A 19683-nucleotide genomic window follows, 5' to 3' on the forward strand; every position below is an offset into this window, starting at 1 on the left:
CCGGATGTTGAGGCGCGCGCACTGCGGAATTCCGGTTCGCCTCCCCTCCTTGCCTTCTCCACCTCCCCCGTCCCACCCCCGCCCGCCCGTCTGCGACTGAGCAAATCGCTGCACAGGCATATCAACTGAAGTACGCTCCTTCTCTTCCTCCATTTTTATCCTTCACAGCGCCATCTTATGGTTGACTAAAAGTTTGAAAGAGGATTCATTCTTGAGGAATAAGAAACCAGAGCCCTTCCTCTTACCCATGCCTTCAAGGTTAGCAAAATATAAGGACAGTGAAAAAATGTATTTTTCAGGTCTTCCTGCGATTGACATTCATCCTAATTCTTGGATGTCCCAGACTCTATGATTAGTGATGAGGAGCGGCCTCCTTCGTCGGCGCTTGCGCAGTGTGAGGTGGTTCCGCATGCGCGGTGGGGTTGAGCGAAGCGCACGCTGAAAAGGCTCGGTGACTGGTGCGGGTGGAACAAGTCTGTTCTCTCGGCCTTAAGAGCCCGGCGCGGGACCCTAGTGTGAGGCTCACACATACTTCAGGTGATTAATTGCACAGCTCGGTGCTCCCAAGAACCAACTTTAGTTTGTGTCCAGTGACAGGAGTGGTCGAGAGAGGGTAGGCCCTGCGAACACCCCCTCCCTTCCCCTTGCTGCGCGGGATGTGTCTCTGGACACCAGTGCCACCTCTCGTTCTGCCACGGGCCTCCTAGGCAGAGGACCCTCGTGACGGAGAGCCGGCCCAGGGGATTTCACGGCCCCTTCGGTGTGTAGGAGAGAAAGAAGGCTTGAGGTGGGGCGGCCTCGGGAGATGGCTCAGACACCGTCCCTGCCCCGGACGCGGAGCTCTAGGCTTTTTCCGGCCCGGAGAATTTTTTTTCTCATTCTGATCCGCCGTTCTACCAGAATTTTCCCCTGAATTTCGGTGGAAACCAGACCGTACTTCTCCCAGAGAATCAGTAGGATGGGCCTCACCATACTGAAAAGATCCAGGTCCAAGGATAATTTATTAACCTATCGTTAAATGTGAAGCTCAGGTTGCCTTAGCGCTCTGGTTTCTGTAGACTGAGGCATCCCTTGAGTTGTCCCACTGAGAGGTTTATTACCGTTCGTATCAATTTGCCGTATTTTGGCAATGATGAGAATACAACTGTGGTATTAAATTATGCATAACTAAGAATTAAACGTGTGTTCATCCTGAGGTCCCAAAACTTTGACGGCTTTTTCACTGAACAAGAAACAGTTTCTTGGAAAAGAATTTATGGGAGAAGTCTTGATTTTCCTACTGACTGAGTTGTTACTCAAGAATAAAACTCAAATCTGTTTTCAGTTCACGTGATGCCAGATGACAGTTGCTAATTCCCAAAAGATGTAGTTTCTGACACATGGTAATGCCTGCAGAGATTGGTGATAATTCGTATTTCAACCACAGTGAAATAGTTTAAAATTTTTATTTGTGTAGCACTCTGGACCAAGAATTAACATTCAGAGAACATTACTAATAAGCATTATAGCTAAACAAGGCTTTTCCCAACGCATAGTGCACTTTGGAAAGGAATGTGGGTTTCCTGCATCCATTATGTGACTTGACCACACACTGATGTAAGAAAGAAGTTCTCTCTACAGTTGGTCTGGGCAAAATTGACAAGTCAAGGTCTTTGATATTAGGTTGGAGATTGGATAATATCTTTTGAAAGCTAGATAATGTTTTGTACATTGAACACAACAGTATTATAGTATTTTCATATTGAATACTATGTAGTTTTGAGACTGGATAAAAGACACTCTGGTTTAATATCAGAAGACTTGGGTTTAGTTCCTACTTTAGTACTTACTAAGCATTTTTTCCTTGAGCAAGTTATTTAATATTCCTGTTCTTTGGTGCCCTGTTAATTGATTGCTTCACTGTGCTTCTTTCATAGCACCTTATATTGTAATTATTTGCATATTAGGTTTTTCTCCTGCTCTATACTTAATTCCTCAGGTAAGAATCTTCTTGGTTCAGCAGTGCTTGGTATACATAGCAGATACTGAAAAAAAAAATTGTTTAGCAAATTAAGTTACAAAGTATGTTTGTGTGGCATCAGATGTTTGTTTGTTTGTTGCTATCAGGGATTGAACTCAGGACCTTGTGCTTATGAGGCAGGCATGGTGCCACTGAGCTAAATCCCCTGCCTGGCATCAAATGTTTTTACGTGTATTTTATTTCATTCGATACCCTCCACAAACCTGGGAGGTACATAACACAGACTAGAAACCAGAGTTCAAAGAGGATGCCTTTCCCAAGCAACTACAGCTGGAAAGTAGGAGAGCGAAGACTGGAACCCAAGTTCAGTGCTTTTCCCTGAGTTCACCATGCTGCTTGCCTGGCTCAACACTTGAGGGCCAAATACAGATGCTTGAAAATAATAGAAAGGACTGAATAAATCCCAGTGTGGTTTCTGTTTTCGTGACTGAGAAAAACAGTTAAAAAAAAAAGTTTAAGAACAGTTACTTTTAAAAGTGTTACTTGCATTTTTAAGGTGATATGTTCAAAATGTATCAGTCAATATGCAGATTCTTTTTTGAGAGGGATCCTTTTGTAGTTACTGGGTACTTTCTGTCCTTAATAGCATACCATCAGTGTTATTCCATTATTTACATATTGCAAAAAGACTTGTGCAAAGAAGTAGTATTCATAGCTCCTTTCAGGATTCTTTTACCCTACTCTGTGTTCTTTAAACATCAAACTCAGGCTTGCCTCCCCAAAAGCATCACCTTTGCTATTTGTAGAAATTTGGTAAGCAAATAATGGTTACCATCTATTAAATCTCTTAAAAGTCTTCCACACATGTCCGTGACATGATTTATTTTGATATCCAGTTTGGAACTCTTAGCTCTCAAATACAGATACTGTATATTGAGATATTTGACAATAGTTGCTCTCCCATCCCTGGTAAATCCCTGTTTAAAAATGAAACAACTAGCTCAGCTTTCTCTTAGTATGTAATTCTGGCCATTGAGTGTCTACTTCCCTTTGCTGAATCCCTATTTTGTCAAGCTACAAGGGCAATCTCTGCCACATACATTGCTTTTTGTTAAACAAGATAGATTAATACTAATAGTTTGTACCAATTTGTGGTGTGTACTTCAATGCTGAATATGTATACTAATGTTGCTTTTTGTTTGTATCTGTTGTAACATTTATAGATGATATTGAGAGGAAAAACCCTGATTTATGTGAGCAAAGACTCTGGATCCAAATTTGATGGGTATCAGTATATGAAAGAACAAGTTGCTCAACCTGTGCCTCAGTTTATTTATAGAATGAGGAGATCTAGAAAGAAAGTGGTACTTCAAGGAAACAGGCAGTGACCAGGTCATACAGGACTCTTAGTTAATAAAAAGAAATATAAGTCCTACATGTTTCTTCCCATTGGGCAGACTCTATATGTGGGTGCCAAGTAGAAGTCCTTAAACTGCACTTAAACAGAATTCCGGTATCCCACATGTTGGATGTATGTGATCTACTTCTCACCCTCCCCCACGGTATGGGACTCAAACCTAGGGGTGTTCTTCCACTAAGCAATGTCCCCGGTCCATTTTATTTTATTTTACTTTACTTTGAGACAAGGTCTCTCTGAGTTGCCTGTTTAGAACTCAAACTTGCTATCCTCCTGCCTTCGTCTCTTCCAGTGCTGGAATTACAGGCATGTTTCAGTGTACCCAGTGTAGTTAATCTACTTCTAAGATCGGATATTGGCAGCCTTTTTTCCCAAATTTTGTCTTAGACTTTGAAATCCTGCCACTGACTTGTTTTGTTGTTTTTCTGGGGGTTTTTGTTTTGGTTTTTTGAGACAGGGACTCACTAGGTAGTTCAGGCTGGCCTTGAACTCACCGTGTGCCCCAGGCTGACCTCGAACTCAGGGCAGTCCTTCTGCCTCAACCTCCCAATTACTGGGATTACAGATGTGTGCCATCACACCCAGCTCTGTCACTGCTTTTTTTGGGGGGGGGGGTACTGGGGATCGAACTCGGGTCCTTGCGCTTGCAAGGCAGGCGGCAGAACCACTGAGCTAAGTCCCCGGCCCTCTGTCACTGCTTTTTAAGTCCCATCTTCTGACCTTTAACAGTAAATAGGTTAAGGTTAATAGAAAAATAGGGAAATCATCAGCCATGATTAGTCTGAGAACTTCCTTTTAAAAATATACTTCTATGCATGGTATGATTTCCAACTCATGGATCATAAAAGGGATGTTCCCACCTTAGGTTGGGTGGATCAGAGGGGATAATTTTAAATATCTTTAATATCTGGAGGTTAAGAAAAGTTTGAACTCTTTAGAAGTGAAGATTTATGAAGCTGTTTTCAAGATTAGGTATACCTAAAAATAGAGCAATAGAGTACTTACCTAGAATGCTCTAGACCTTGGGTTCAATCCCAAGCACCACGAAAAAAAAGATTAGATATATTGTTTGTTCGGTTGCTTGAGGTTTGGGTAGTCAGAAGATTCTTCTTTATATGCAGGGGAGTAACATGCAGTCTTAGCTGACTTGAAGAAAAGAGTAGCTTTGGTTTTGCTGAAAGGTTTATAACAGTAGTTATGCTTCCCATCGTTTGGTACTTCTTAAAGTGGTAGGATTTAAATACTGTTTTACTTTTGAGGTATTCCTTTAATCCTTAGTTCTCATAGTACTTTATAGAAGGTCATTATTTTTTTATGATTCCTCTGAAACTGGTGGCAAAGGCCTGCTGGCAAGCCTTAGAAAAATACAGAGCAAAATAAAAAATTAAAACTTGCTTCCTGGATATTCATCTATTTTCTAGTACCATTTAAGACATTTAAAGAGATAAGAAGACTAATAGTTATATTTTCTTTTATCTTTTGTGTTCTTTCAGTGGCAAGATGTGGAAAACTGACATTTCTTTGTTTTCACCTTAACTGGACCCTGAATTTGAGTCTTTTGTTTAAATTACAGAATGCCAGGTCTAAGTTGTAGATTTTATCAACACAAATTTCCAGAGGTGGAAGATGTAGTGATGGTGAATGTAAGGTCCATTGCTGAAATGGGAGCTTATGTCAGTTTGCTGGAATACAACAATATCGAAGGCATGATTCTTCTTAGTGAATTATCCAGGAGACGTATCCGTTCTATAAACAAACTCATTCGAATTGGCAGGAATGAATGTGTGGTTGTCATTAGAGTGGACAAAGAAAAAGGTAAGTGAGGACAATATCTTAAAAATATAAATTTCAGATTTAAGTTACTTGGGAGGGATTAAGATGTGCTGTGTCGGGCCGGGGATTTAGCTCAGTGGTTCTGCCACCTGCTTCACAACCTCAAAGTCCTGAGTTCGATCCCTGGTACCCCCCTCCACACACACACAAAAAAAGATGTGCTGTGTACATGTACCAACTACTTAAGATGAATGTAATCATGTACTGTAAACATGAAGTAATAAAAATTTTTTTAAATTTTTTTAAACTTATGAATTTCAGTTGTATATTGCCTCAGAAAAAATTTTATACTTTGACTCTTTTACATATGAAAAGGATGCTTACTGGAGAAGGCTGTTAATTAGCCAGTTAAGCAAGACCTCTTTAAGTTAGTGGTACTTAATTAGTACATCCCAGGATTAGTATTTATGGGTTAGATGGGGAGGGGGGGTATACAGCCTACACAATCCAGCAATCCCATTTCTAGGTATTTGCCCAAGTGAAATGAAAATTTGTATTTACAAAGAAACTCGTTTTGTATTATGATTTGAGGACTGACAGTTTTTTGCTTGTGGTGGTTATAAGAGTATTCTTCAACAAGAAAATAGGCACTGGGTGGTAAATTTTGACATAGGGTTTTGCTTAGTTGTCCAGGGTGGGCTTGAATTTGGAATCCTGTCTCAGTCTCTTGGGATTATAGATATGTGCCACCACACCCAAATAAACCATACATAGGGGCCAGGGATTTAGCTCAGTGGTGCTGCACTTGCCCCAAATAAACCATACATTTAGTTTATTAAAGAAATGCTCAGAATCTGAAATAGAAAGTCAGTGTGTAGTAACTAACATGAGGAAAATCTTACCATGTAAATAATACCAAGAAAGCATTTGACAAAACTCACTGCCCATTTGTAATAAAAAGACAGTAAGCTAGAAATACAATAGGATTTCCTTCATCTGATGAAAGCTGTGTAGGAAAAAAACTACAATATGCTTTCCTTCAATATGGAGAAGAAGGCAAAGATACTCCCTCACGACTGTTATTTAGCATTGTACTGTGAGTTCTAACCAAGCAAAGGTTTGTGGACTTCCACCATGTTCTAGCTATTTGACAAGTTGCTTAATTTCTCTTTGTTTCTTCAGATTAAAAGGGTTAGGAGTTGTGGGAAAGAGGATTTACCATGCAGGATTTTAAGGATTCAATGAGATCCTTAAGTTAAACACCTGTCATCATCACTTGGATGTGGTAGTCACTCAGGAGATGGCAATTTTAATATGTTCCTTTAAAAAACTGCCAGGCTTGGAGCACACCTGTAATCCCAGCACTCAGGAGGCTGAGGCAGGTGGATTGTTGGGAATTTGAGGCTGTTCTGGTGTACGTAGTGAGTCGCTGTCTCAAAAAAACAAAACAAAAACTGTTGACAGCCTCTTAAATCAGTGAGTTCCTACTCTTCAGAAGCTCAGAAAGGAAAACTGGAAAGGAGAGGCATCAAAAAAAAGGGGGGCCGGGGATTTAGCTCAGTGGTTTCACCTCCTGCTGCACAAGCGCAAGGACCCGAGTTCAATCCCCGGTACCAAAAACAAAAAAGAAAGGAGAGGCATTTCACTAATTTTCATTTAGATAATTCAAAATTGTTAATTCCCTCCAACAAAGTAATAGCAAATATATAATTACCTGATAGTAAAGATGCATTCCTAAGAACAAATCAGAATTTCTCATCTTTTATTTCTTCTTATGCAATATTTTGTTGATATGACTTTAATAGAGAATAATTATAAGCTTGTCAATCAAACACTTCATTTATTTGTAAAAATTGCTCACAATAGTATGCTAGCACTTGAACATAGATTTTTTTTTTTTTTTAATTTTCTCATAGGATACATTGATTTGTCAAAAAGAAGAGTTTCTCCAGAGGAAGCAATCAAATGTGAGGACAAATTCACAAAGTCCAAAACTGTAAGTTGATTTTTGAGACAAATTAGTCCACTATCTGTGTGTTTAATAAGTAAATCACCATTTGTTATCACTCTGATCTTGGAATTCTTGCTCTCTTCATTCTGTTTGTAGGTTTATAGCATTCTTCGTCATGTTGCTGAGGTGTTAGAATACACCAAGGACGAGCAGCTGGAAAGCCTGTTCCAGAGGACTGCCTGGGTCTTCGATGACAAGTACAAGAGACCTGGTTATGGTGCCTACGATGCATTTAAACATGCAGTCTCGTAAGAACACCTTGATTCTGTTTCTGCTTTATATATCGGCTGCTGGGTCCAGCACACAGGTTGATAGTCTGGCATTTAATCACACAACATCATGTATTAAGTCCTTGCCAAATTTAGATTCAACTATCTCAGTATGAAAGGCCATGATGTCTATAGAGTCTCATATACCATAGTTGCATGGTTTCATAACCCATACAGTTTCATCTCAAGCTACTCAAATTTGCATTTCCTAGTTTCATTCTTATCCTGGATGACTTCATGATGTGTGTGGGTGTTGCATCCAAAACTGCAGCCTCTAATTTTCTTTACCTCAGTTCCTTTGACCTGTAGACCTTGGCACTTTAGTCAGTCTTCCTTATGGCCTCACTCCAGGTCATTTTATTTGCCCTGCCTCTGCTTTTTTCTTTGTTTCTTTCTTTGAGACAAGATCTAACCATATATGTAGTTTGGGCTGCCCTTGAACTCACAGCAATCCTCCTTCCTCAGCCTCCCGGATGCTGGTGGATACAGGTGTGCACCACCATACTTGGCTTGCTCTGTCTCTGAAACTTTTAATTTATATATTCTGTACTTTCTAATACAATAGTCCCCTATCCTTCCAGCTCCCATTTACCTTGTCCTACTGTGTTTGTTCTTGAATTCCTATGTATTAGGATCTGGTTCCAAACTTGTTTTGCTGGGGGTGGGTGGGGGTGTGTGTGTGTGTATTTCACCCTTTCCTGCATTTTCTGTTTTATTCAGCACAGACAACACCAGAAGTTATCGTTTCAATAATTTTCTTAACAATATCATGAGCTTTTGCCCTGCTTTTCCTTCTGTTACATCCAGCCTTAGATTGATGCGCCTGCCTTCTCTGCACTTTTAGACTGCTGAGTGCTACTATGAAAAAAGTCTTCCAGGTTGATGCCACTGCACAGTCCTGGTCTCCAAACTCAGCTGGTCCTTCACTTTTGTCCCACATCCTTTGTGCTTTTAGTGAGTTTTTTTCCTCAGAAACCCAAGTCTTGGGCCGGGGATTTAGCTCAGTGGTTTTGCCCCCTGCTGTGTAACCTCAAGGACCTGAGTTCAATCTCTGGTACCAGAAAAAAAAAAAGAAACCCAAGTCTCTACTGTTTTTCTCTCTCTTAGCTCTCTTACCTTCTGTTGCCTCACTCTTAGCTGGTATGTTCAATACTGGTTTAGTTTGGTTTGGCAGTGCTGAGAATTAAACTCAGTATCAAACCCAGGATTTCACATTCATAGGGCAAGTGCTCTGCCACTGAGCTACACTCCTGGGCCATTAGTATATATTTTACTGTGGGTTACTGTTAGCACCTCGCCCCCAGCTTACCTCTTCAGCTTCTATATCCATTAACAATAAGCCTTGGCATATGTTATTCCCTTTAAACTCTTCTACTTCCTTTCTCAGGTAGCAACTGTTGAGATTTAACTAATGCTGATTCTTTGCCACATGTGCTTCGTATTTTTTCTTTATTAAGAAATAAAATTTTTTAAATAGAAATAATATGTATATCATTATTATTTGTTTTTGTGATGTTACTATATACAAGTTTTGCATCCCTAACACAGAAATCACTCTGGAACTTTTTAAGGACAAACATGATCCCACAAGTGGAAAATTCCACACCTGACCTCCTATGACAGATTACGGTCAAATGCAGGCACACTAAAAATAATGTTATGAAATTAGCTTTAGGACATGTGTATAAGGTATTGATGAAACATAAATGAATTACATGTTTAGACTTGGGTACCTCCGCAATATACCTCATTCTATACATGCAAATACAGTAATACTTCAGTTCACAAATGCTTCTCTTGGCAAACAGTTTGGTTTGCAAACTAAAGCATTTGGCAAATTTTGCTTTCCTTCACAAACTCTGCATAGGATGACAAACACAACCACAGCCATCTTCCCCACACAAACATAAATGCATCCATCTTCCCCAAAATCATAAGTTGTTTGTAAACTGAGGTACCACTATATTCCAAAATCTGAAAAATCCCAAACACTTCCAGTCCCAAGAATTTAGGATAAAGGATGCACAACTTATATACGTATGCATGAAGTACATATAGAATAATTTATATATTTAAAATGTTACTGTATTTTTCTGTAGCATGTATTTTGCCTTACAAGACTTATTGAGTCAGGTTTCTCTGAGTTAATAAGATGTGTACCTACTTCATCTTTATTAATCTCTATATAGCAATTCATTCTGAGAATATACTTTGTCTATTTCCCTATTCAAAAACATAGTCAGGCATGGTGGCACATGCCTATAATCCCAGCACTCGAGAGGGTAAGGAAGAAGGATCACTGCAAGTTCAAGGCCAATCTGAGCTACACAGCAAGATCCTGTCTCAAAACCAAAAACAAGCTGGACATGTTGGCGCATGCCTATAATCCCAGCACTCGGAAGGCTGAGGCAGGAGGATCATTGCGAGTTAGAGGCCAGCCTGGGCTACATAAGTGACTTCAGGGCCAGCCTGAACTACAAAGGGAGACCCTGCCTCAAAAATAAAAAAAACGGGCCGGGGATTTAGCTCAGTGGTTTCGCCGCCTGCTGTGCAAGCACAAGGACCTGAGTTCAATCCCCAGTACCAAAAAAAAAATCCAAAAAACTAAACAAAACAAAAAAACCCAAAACAAAAGTATTTAGTGCCTAGGTATGCCTGTAATCCAAGGGACTTGGGAGGCTAAGGCAGGAGTTTGAGGCCAGCTTGAGTAACTTGACAAGATCATCTGAAAATTTAAACAATAAATAAAAAGGGATAGGGGGATGACTCAGTGGTAGACTGCTTCCCTAGCAGGTGTGAGGCTCTGGATACAGTCCCCAGTACCAAGGGGCACAAGTTTAGTTTGGCCTTTTGTCCCATTTTTCAAACAAGGCTGTGATGAGTATCTATGCATATATGTGTGTGTGTGCATGCATTTGAGAGTTCCTGAGACATGTACCTAGGAATGACTATATATATACACCTTTAAATTGATTTGATTTTGCCAAGTTACTTTTCAAATTGATTCTGTAATTTATATTCCCTCCAGCAACTGTGTAGATACTCCTATAGCCCCTCATCCTCACCAACATTTGGGTTTTTGTTTTTTGGTTTTTGGGGGTTTTTTGGTACTGGGGAATTGGGACCTTGTGCTTGCCAGGCAGGTGCTGTACCAGTGAGCTACATCCCCAGCCCCAACATTTGGGTTTTGATTGTTTTTGTTTCATTTCGTTTTGTTTTGTTTTGTGGTGCTGGGGATTGAACCCAGGGCCCTGCCCTGGGTTGAGTTACATCACCAGAACCTTGTTTTTTTATTTTGAGACAAGGTCTCAATAATTCACTAAGTTGACCAGGCTGGCCTTGAACTGGTGATCCTCCTGCCTTGGCTCCCAGAGTGCTGGGATTATAGGGCATATGCCAACACATCCAGCAGCCAACATTTGGTACATATATCACATTTTTTCCTTTTGCATGTATCTTTGGATTTGAATGCTCCTGATTATTAGTGAGGCTATTAAACATATTTCCACTGGCTTGAACCACCCATGGTTAGCTATTTAACATCAGACAATGAAATTCACATCATAGCCACGTGGCAGCAAGACATACAAATTACAGCCCTGTTGTCATCTCTCTTCTTTCCTTGGTTTTTCAACATAGGGTCTCACTGTGTAGTTCAAACTGGCCTTTAACACACTCTGTAGCCCAAGCTGGCCCCAAATTTGTGGCAATCCTCTTGCCTCAGCCTCCCAAGTGCTAGGATTACAGGTGTGCACCACCACAGCCAACTTGAAACATCTTTTTATCTGTTTTGCCTGTGTTCTGTGCATTTGTCTTCCTTTGTAATCTGTTGGCTTGTCCTCTTGTTACTTTGTATTAGCTAAATGACTGTTCCACTGGGTGTGGAGGTACATGCTTATAACTCCCAGCACTCCAAAAGCTGAGGCAAGAGGAGCACTGTTAGTTCAAGACCAGCCTGAACTACATAGTGAGACTGTCTCAAAAAAAAAGTTAGTTCCCTGCACCCAGGTTCTGTCACTTTTCATTCCTTAACCAACCCCCATTCTTTTAGTCATTTTTTTCCTTTGTTCAACATGCCAGAGACTGTGACCCTGATGCCTGTCTCGTGGCACTCAAGAAAGGTAGAGGAGATGCTGCTTTTCTGCATACACCTTTTCCTGACCCCAGTTACTGGAACTAACACTCCCTCTCTGATGCCCATGGATGTTCTTTTATTTGTATAAATTATATCTTTTTGAGCTAGATTATAGAATCCTTGAAATATGACTGTTAATGATATGGGAATGCTTAAATATAGTTGGATGTCACATGTATGAGAAGGGATTAAGTTGCTTATTTTAGCGATATTTAGAGTTTGTCTTCTATAATCAGTTGGGTGTTTTCTGCTTATTATGTACTGCTAAGTACTTTACTGACATTATCTTATTTAATACTTAAAACAATCCTGTGAGGTACATGGTTTTCATCCTCATTGTGCATATGTGGAAACATGTTTGGAAAGGGTTAATACACATAGTTAAAAGTGCAGAACTAAAATTTGAGCTCATTCTGACACTAAAGCCAATGCTTTATTGTTATGTGCATTATTCTGTGGTGTGCTGTGCTTGGTTTCACAATTGTCAGTAATGTAACCTTGCCCTTTTGTCTTGTTTTAAATTAGAGATCCGTCTATTTTGGATAGTTTAGATTTGAATGAAGATGAGCGGGAGGTACTCATTAACAATATTAATAGGCGTTTGACTCCACAAGCTGTCAAAATTCGAGCAGGTAAATGACTTTTTAAATGATTTTCAAAATATTTTGCATGCACCACAAAAGCTGTTATGTAATGAGACTTGCTGAAGAATACGTTGCTATATCAGTAATTATAAATTTTTCTAACAGTTACAAAAATATAGTGCAGATTAGTACCTTTACACATACACATTCACATGTTTATGCATCAAGACAAACTCCTAAAGGAATTGCTGGGCCAAAGATTATGCGATTCTGAACAGTTCTGGACAAAGTGTTAAATTTCTTTTGTCTTTTATAGTTTCACAATTAGGTGGCTTGCTATACATGAGAAGATAGGTTTATTTAGTATTTTTAATTATGAAAATTAATAGCTAGTCATTGATTTCTAATTAGGATAATAAAAGCTTTTACAAGGAGTATTTGAATACTAGTATATCTGCCACATCTCTAGTTCTTACAAATTTTTAAATATTTCTTGCATTTGTTGGCATCAGCTTTTGAACCTTTGTCATTTTAGATATTGAAGTGGCTTGTTATGGCTATGAAGGAATCGATGCTGTGAAAGAAGCCCTGAGAGCAGGTTTGAATTGTTCAACAGAGACCATGCCCATTAAGGTAAGTTGTCAGTTTTCTCCAACTCTGCTGAAATAACCACCTAAACAAATCATATCCTGGTTTTAATTTTTTCCCCTTTTTTGGTGCTCTAGACTGAACCCAGGGTTACTAAACACTCACACTCCAGCTTTTTTTTTTTAAATGATCCGGTGGTCCTAAGCTAGGAGGGTAACTTCGTGGTAGAGCACTTGCCTAGCATGTGCAAGGCTCTGGGTTTGATACCCAGCATCACAGAAAAAGAACTATGTTTCATAATGAAAGTGTTTTGTTTTTAATTGAGCAGAGGTAAGTGATGATGTTTCTGAGAAATGTTTGTGACCATGTGGTGGCTTTTTGTTGTCGCTGCTATCATAGTAGATGGGAATTCCTGTTGCGAGTGGGCCAGGGCCCCAAAATTTTTACAGCACCTTGAAAAGGATAAGCTATTCTGTCAGCTATACATGTGCAACTTATATACAGTTTGATCTGGATCTTCCAATAGCAGTAAAATAAACAGGATGGCTGTTAGTTCAGAATCTCTTGTAAGTATTTCTTTCCATCAATTTAGAGACAGTTATCTATTATGTTGGTGATGACTATAGCTTAGCCACCAAAGACACCCAAAATTCATCATTCTTCATACCAATTAGCTTTTGCTGCATTAGCAGTTGGTCCCAAACTGCTAACCTACAGAATTAGGAGATGAGTTTTGGGGTGACTTATTAATGTACAAATATTAAAATATCCTAGTAGTTGTATTCTGTAAGTATATTCATAATCAAATTTTTGTCTTTCTACTTTATAGATTAATCTAATAGCTCCTCCTCGGTACGTGATGACCACAACAACCCTGGAGAGAACAGAAGGCCTCTCAGTTCTCAATCAAGCCATGGCTGTTATCAAAGAAAAGATTGAGGAAAAGAGGGGTGTGTTCAATGTTCAAATGGAGGTGAGATCAGTGCCTTCATTTTTACGTTGTTCTTAAAAATTTTTTTTAAACTTCAATTATCTAAAGGATTTTTATTCTAAAATAACTGATCACTGCCTTTTAAAACTAGATAAATTTGCTCAGGTAAGAGAGTTGTTAGAAAGGAAAGTATTTCTTTTTCTTCTTCATTTTTTTCTTCCTCATCTGGTTGGTTGGTTGGTTGGTTGGTTGGTTGGTTGTGAGAGGGTCTGGCTATGTAGTTCAGAGTGGCCTGAAACTCACTATGTATGTAACTGAGGCTGGCCTTGCACTCATGGACATCCTCCTGCCTGAGCGCCTGAATGCTGGGATTATAGGTGTATAACACCACCTGGCAGGAAAATATTTAAGAGTTAAAATTAAAGCAGGGCTTGGTAGCAAACACCAGTAATCTCAGTACCCAGGGAGACTGAGGCAAGAGGATTGCAAGTTCAAGCCCAGCCTGGGCAAATGAGTGAGACCCTGTCTCAGAATTTTTTTAAAGAGAGGAGGGGGATATGGCTCAGTAAGGCAGTCCGGGGTCAATCCACAGTACTGCTCCCCCCAAAAAAACAAAATTTAGGATAAATTTGCTAAGGATTGAGAGGGTTCCTAAAAAGGGTTTATGTAGGTAATCAAGAATTATTACTACTGGAATGTCATATTGTAGGATGGGCATTCAGGCCTCTGATCACCAATGGTATGGGGGGGGGTTTCCCACCAGCAAGAGAAATAAACAATAAAACTGAGATTTTTTTTTTTTTTCTTTTAGTTTTTTGAGACAGGGTCTCACTTTGTAGTCAAGCCTGGCCTTGAACTCATGGTGATCCTCATGCCTCACCCTTCCTAGTGCTAGGATTACAGACACCTGCCACCATGCCCAGCTGAAAAATTTATTGTTAGGATTTGACTGTAACATGCTTAAAAATTTGATCAGAATTAGAAATAACAGCCAGGCATGGTGGCACATGCATGTAATCCCAGCATTCTTGAGGCTGAGGCAGGAAGATCTTAAATTCAAGACCAACTTGGGCTTCATAGCAAGTTTGGGGCTGGCCTGGACTATATAGCAAGACCTTGTCTCAAAAAACAAACCAGTCATCTCATCTCAACAAGAACAAAACCTAATCTCCACACATGCATGTATATCTATGCATATGATTTGCTGTCTAGAAAAGAATAGTAATTTATTCGTGGTCTTAAAAGTTTTAGCCACTGAGATTATTTTATGTATATTCAGTTCATTTTAGCTTATAAAGATGACAAAAATGTATTGTTCCATTTTGACGTAAACATCTTTCTCTTATACCTTAGTCTTGTTCTCATAAATTTCTTCTATTTTTTTTAGCTAATAGAATTCAATAGTAATAAGTCAACACTCAAAAGTGAAGAAATTTGACAGATTTGTTAGAGAGGAAAGTACTTCTGTAAGAGTTAAAATTAGAGCAAGATATAGTGGCACACATCTGTAATCCCATCACCCTGGGAAGCTAAGGCAGGAAGATCATCAGGAGGTGCCCTTGGGTTACATAGTGAGTTCAGGACCACGCTGAACTACATAGCAAGACTGTCCCAAAAAGACAAAATAATAATAATAAGATAAACAAAAGACTGCGGATATTGGCTCAGTGTGAAGGGTCTGAGATAAGTATCAGTTGTGTGAGGGGAAAAAGATAAAATACTTGACAATGATAGTATTGAATTGGATTTGTACAGAGTCCACCAAAAAAGCATACACACTTCAGCAGTTCGCCATACTAATAAATGTCTGGCTGTGAATGGGCACCTTGGGCACCTCTTATAATTGTAGAGGCCAAAAGTAACTTGTATAAATCTCTTGGTTCCTCAATAAATTTAGTATTGAAGACCCAGGAGTTAGCTCAGTGGCACAGCACCTGTTTGGCAAGCAGGAGGTCCTGAGATCAATCCCCAGTACCAAAATAAATAAATTTAGTATTGAAATATTTATGCAAGTTTTTCTTTTCCTGATATATATATTTTTTCGGCGGACTCTGTATGTTTAACTGCTTCACTTTGAAATTATGCCTGTACTTCCACAGCCCAAAGTGGTCACAGATACAGACGAGACTGAACTTGCGAGGCAGCTGGAGAGGCTTGAAAGAGAAAATGCAGAAGTGGATGGAGATGATGATGCAGAAGAAATGGAAGCCAAAACTGAAGATTAACTTTGTGGGAAACAGCCCAATTTGAGGAACACGAAGCGGTCCTTCCTGGCTGTAAACTCTAGACTTGAAAGTTTTCCAGTATTGAAAACTTCAAAGCTGAATATTTTTTATTCCAAGTATTTAAATGTTCCAGCAGACCAGAACATGAAATGCCCTCCCAAATGTCAGCAGTTTTCACACAGTAGCTCCAACACATTGAGCATTTTTTAAGGGAGTGGCTTGATTTCACGAGATACAAATCTTTAGCTAAGAACAGTCCTAAAATTGGGCTTGTGATTTCCATTTCTTATATCTTCAGATTGGCACCCTTTGTAGTTAGTGCCTCCATGAGATTTACCAGAGGCACCCAAAGCAAACAACAATCTCAATCTTTCTATATAAAATGTATTCAACCAAACATCAAATAAATTTCTGGGATATTTAATTATAGGCTTTTTCCTTCTTGTCACCAGTTAAAAGCATTCTGAGTGCTAAGACCCTAACTCTGTTATCTTTAATCTAGATGTAGAAATACAAGATCAGGTGGTCAGTGGACCTATACAACAGACCGTTTCAAAAGGAGAGTTCAGAGAAAGTATTTTAACTTTAATAATAGTGAAATTGACTCTTGGGGGGTAGCCTTAAATGCAATTAAAGGATTACATTGTTGTGTGCCTTTACCTATTCAAGACTGAAGATAGTTTGGTTTACGAGAATTTGTCACACTGGGGCCTTGGTGGTATTCTAAGCTGCTTGCCTTGAGTTTCTCAATTCAAGATGGTAAGGGTTTTCTTCTTCTAAAGAAGATGCTGCTATTTTGATTTAGTTAACATCATCTCCCAGCTTTTGATTTTTTAATTTTTTCCTTTAAAGTACCTGTCTTGCCACCTATGTCTTTGGTTCTCCTTAGAACAGGGATCTGCTTGAACAGTTACAGTGATTTTTTTTTTTTTTTCATTTCCATCATTTTTAACAAGAACAAATTATTTTTCAAGTATATGTAGAAAATTTTACAGGTAACACATCATTTGAAGTTACACCTATAGTAGTCAAGTGTAGAAAATTGTGCTAGGCATGGTGGCGTGTGCCTCTTAATCCCTACTACTCAGGAGGCTGAGGCAGGAGGATCATAAGTTTGAGGCCAGCTAGGGCAACTTAGTGAGACCTTGTCTCAAAGGTCTGGGAATATGGCTCTGTGATAGAGTACATTGGGTTTAATCCCCAGTACTGGGCAAGGGATTGGGAGTATAGAAAATAACAAGTTACTTTAGTATGCTTATCTATAGATTTAATATCTAAAAATACTTGAAATACCAGTTATTTATTATTATCCCTAGGAATAGCTATTAAAACATTAAATTTAACCCACCCTAATCAATGCAGGACTAGACTTCACTCAGTATTAAAGGTACTAGAGCTGGAAATGCTGGTTTTTGCCTACGCTCCCAGCCACTTGGGAGGCAAAGGCATGAGGACAGATTGAACCCACATCAAGGCCAACCTGGGCAGCATAGCAAGAAAAAAAGGCCCTGGAAAATAAGAATGTGATGGAGATCGTAGATAGTTCATGACCTTTATAAAGGTTTGTCCCTTATTTAACAGCCTGTAACTTTAATCCAATGGTCTAACTAAAGATAGCCCATTCCAAAAGGGAGCCATGTCCACCCACCAGCATGCCACAGGGAATCTGGATGTACTTGAGGTTGGCACATAATTCTTACTTTTGTCTGTGAGACATCAAAAAACAGGTTTATAAAACTCATAGCATCAAGATGTTTCCAAAATCTAACTGGTGCTCCTTTGTTGTATCCAGGGGAATTGAACTTTTTTGTTTACTGGAATTTTTAGACTTCAAAAGCCGTAACTTGAAAAGTACTCGTGGCCTCCATGGTGATTTTTATCCCACACAGGCCTTTTGCTCAGTGGCACAATTTTGTCTGTTGAAGAGCCTGGCCAGAGGACAGATCACTTTTATAGCATGAGCAAGAGAACTAAAAGCATATGTAAATCTTGCTGACCTAAAAGCAAAGACAAGATGCCCAGAGACAAGATGCACACCTAGCTCTGACTTACACAGGATTGACAGGCAACTGAACAAATCTTGATTCTCTTACCAAAGCCTTTTCATTTAAAATGTTGACCATTTCCTATTTTCCCCATCTTCCTTTGCTTGAGGTCGTGACTATCAACTGATAAAATTAGTGATAGTTTGGGTCCACACATAAATTGAAGATAATGTTAAAATATAAACATTTAAACCATTATATTTGTTTCGTAACAAGCCAATTCTTTTTTTTTTTTTTTTTTGGCGGAACCAGGATTGAACTCAGGATCTTGTACTTGCCAGGTGGGTGCTGGGGCCACTGAGCTAAACCTCCGGCCCACAAGCCAATTCTTATATGACCAATGTTTAAGTCATAATAGCAACACAAAAAGCTAACTACTGCATCATGCTGACCAGAATTACCTGTCATGTCCAACAGTTCATGACCTAGCAACTTTGACACTAAGAACAAAGGGGTTAGGGAATTTTTTTTTTTAAGTTCAGCACCTTGTCAACTTCACTGATTTGCCTCAAGCTGATGATCATATACTTTCCAACACTTGTAAATCTTGAATCTCTGATAACAAAGGCACAGTTGTGCCAGTTTGGAGACAGGAAGCCATCAAACCAAATGTAGTTTAATTCAGATAAGCACCTATCAATATTCAAAAGGCAATACAAGTAATTCCAGGGACATTAAGCCTTGGTGAAATGCCAAATAGAAAATGGTGTTTTAAAAGGTAATCTAAAATGTAAGGAATAAGGAAAAAACATTTTAAGAGTTCCTGATAGCTTAGGTCAAGTAGACAAGATTAAGAGGAAGAAATTCAAGCTGGGCACAGTGGCACACGTGTAATCCCAGCACTCAGGAGGCTGGAGGGTCACAAGTTCCAGGCTAGCCTGGACTACTTAGCAAAAACTTGCAAAGGAAAAACAATTAACAAATTTTTACATAAGCACTTTGAAAATACCCATTCCCCTTAACTGTAAGTTACATATTTTATCTATTAAAGTCCAAGAAGTTGTACTTGGCAAGAATCCTGGCAATATCTTGTGCCAAATCACTGTATAAACTTGGAAGTAATAAAAATTGTTCTTTCAAAAATACCGTATGATACAGACTTTTCACTACTTTAGATTAACCTCCCAACTAGGGAAGTTTCTTGGTGCCTATTTGTCTCTGCTAATGTTCATTTTAAAACCAAAACTTTGTGTCTTAACTTTTCCTTTACATCTTGCTGTCCCTTTTCTAACTGCCTATTTTTCATAGAAAAGCTGTAATTTCATTGTTTTTGTATATGATTAATTTCTACAAGTGAATCCATGCCTCTTTCCAGACTTATTTTCCAAACCAAAACACTATCTCCTGAATGTTCAAGTGAAGTTTTGCCAGCATCCCCACTTTAAGATAAAGTGTCTTAGTGACACAGATCATTTGAAATATTTCCATAATCAACCTGAGTAATATAAGACCATACAGATAGGAAACCTTTGAAAATGATAAAACTCTGGGGCCAGGAATTTAGCTCAGTGGTTCTGTCGCTTGCCTTGCAAGCACAAGGACCCGAGTTCGATCCCTGGTACCAAAAAAAAAAAAAAGAAAATGATATAACTCTGTATAAGAATTATAGCAGGAAAAAATAAATTAAAAAATTTTAAGAAAAAAATTATAGCAGGGTCGGGATTTTAGCTCAGTGGCATCATGCCTACCTCCCAAGTGCAACATCCTGAGTTTGATCCTGGGTACAAAAAAAATTAAACAGCAGC

The 19683-nt window shown here is 39.1% G+C and overlaps 1 protein-coding gene across 2 annotated transcripts; it reads left to right on the forward strand.

Moving 5' to 3' along the window:
- The first annotated feature begins 9 nt into the window (after window positions 1-9).
- On the forward strand, window positions 10-16317 carry Eif2s1 (eukaryotic translation initiation factor 2 subunit alpha). 2 transcript variants are annotated; one of them, XM_004837368.4, is made up of 9 exons: window positions 10-130; window positions 300-537; window positions 4951-5192; window positions 7067-7146; window positions 7258-7409; window positions 12091-12197; window positions 12685-12782; window positions 13567-13710; window positions 15768-16317. In XM_004837368.4, the coding sequence occupies exons 3-9, from the start codon at window positions 4952-4954 to the stop codon at window positions 15891-15893; spliced, it is 948 nt and encodes a 315-aa protein (XP_004837425.1). In that variant the 5' UTR covers window positions 10-130; window positions 300-537; window position 4951; the 3' UTR covers window positions 15894-16317. The 2 variants fall into 2 exon arrangements, with proteins under 2 accessions (XP_004837425.1, XP_004837426.2); XM_004837369.4 differs by lacking the exon at window positions 300-537 and having other exon boundaries at window positions 33-258.
- Window positions 16318-19683: the final 3366 nt, after the last annotated feature.

The sequence above is a fragment of the Heterocephalus glaber genome, unplaced genomic scaffold (assembly GCF_053883595.1).
Source record: "Heterocephalus glaber isolate CG9 unplaced genomic scaffold, H.glaber_assembly_v1.0 deba00001608, whole genome shotgun sequence".
NCBI classification, from domain to species: Eukaryota; Metazoa; Chordata; class Mammalia; order Rodentia; family Bathyergidae; genus Heterocephalus; species Heterocephalus glaber.

Excerpts from the sequence above, each read along its gene's own strand:
- Eif2s1 (XM_004837369.4), top strand. Across the intron at positions 7,147-7,257 it reads AATTCACAAAGTCCAAAACT|GTTTATAGCATTCTTCGTCA; the intron begins GTAAGTTGATTT and ends TTCTGTTTGTAG. Across the intron at positions 12,783-13,566 it reads CAGAGACCATGCCCATTAAG|ATTAATCTAATAGCTCCTCC; the intron begins GTAAGTTGTCAG and ends TCTACTTTATAG.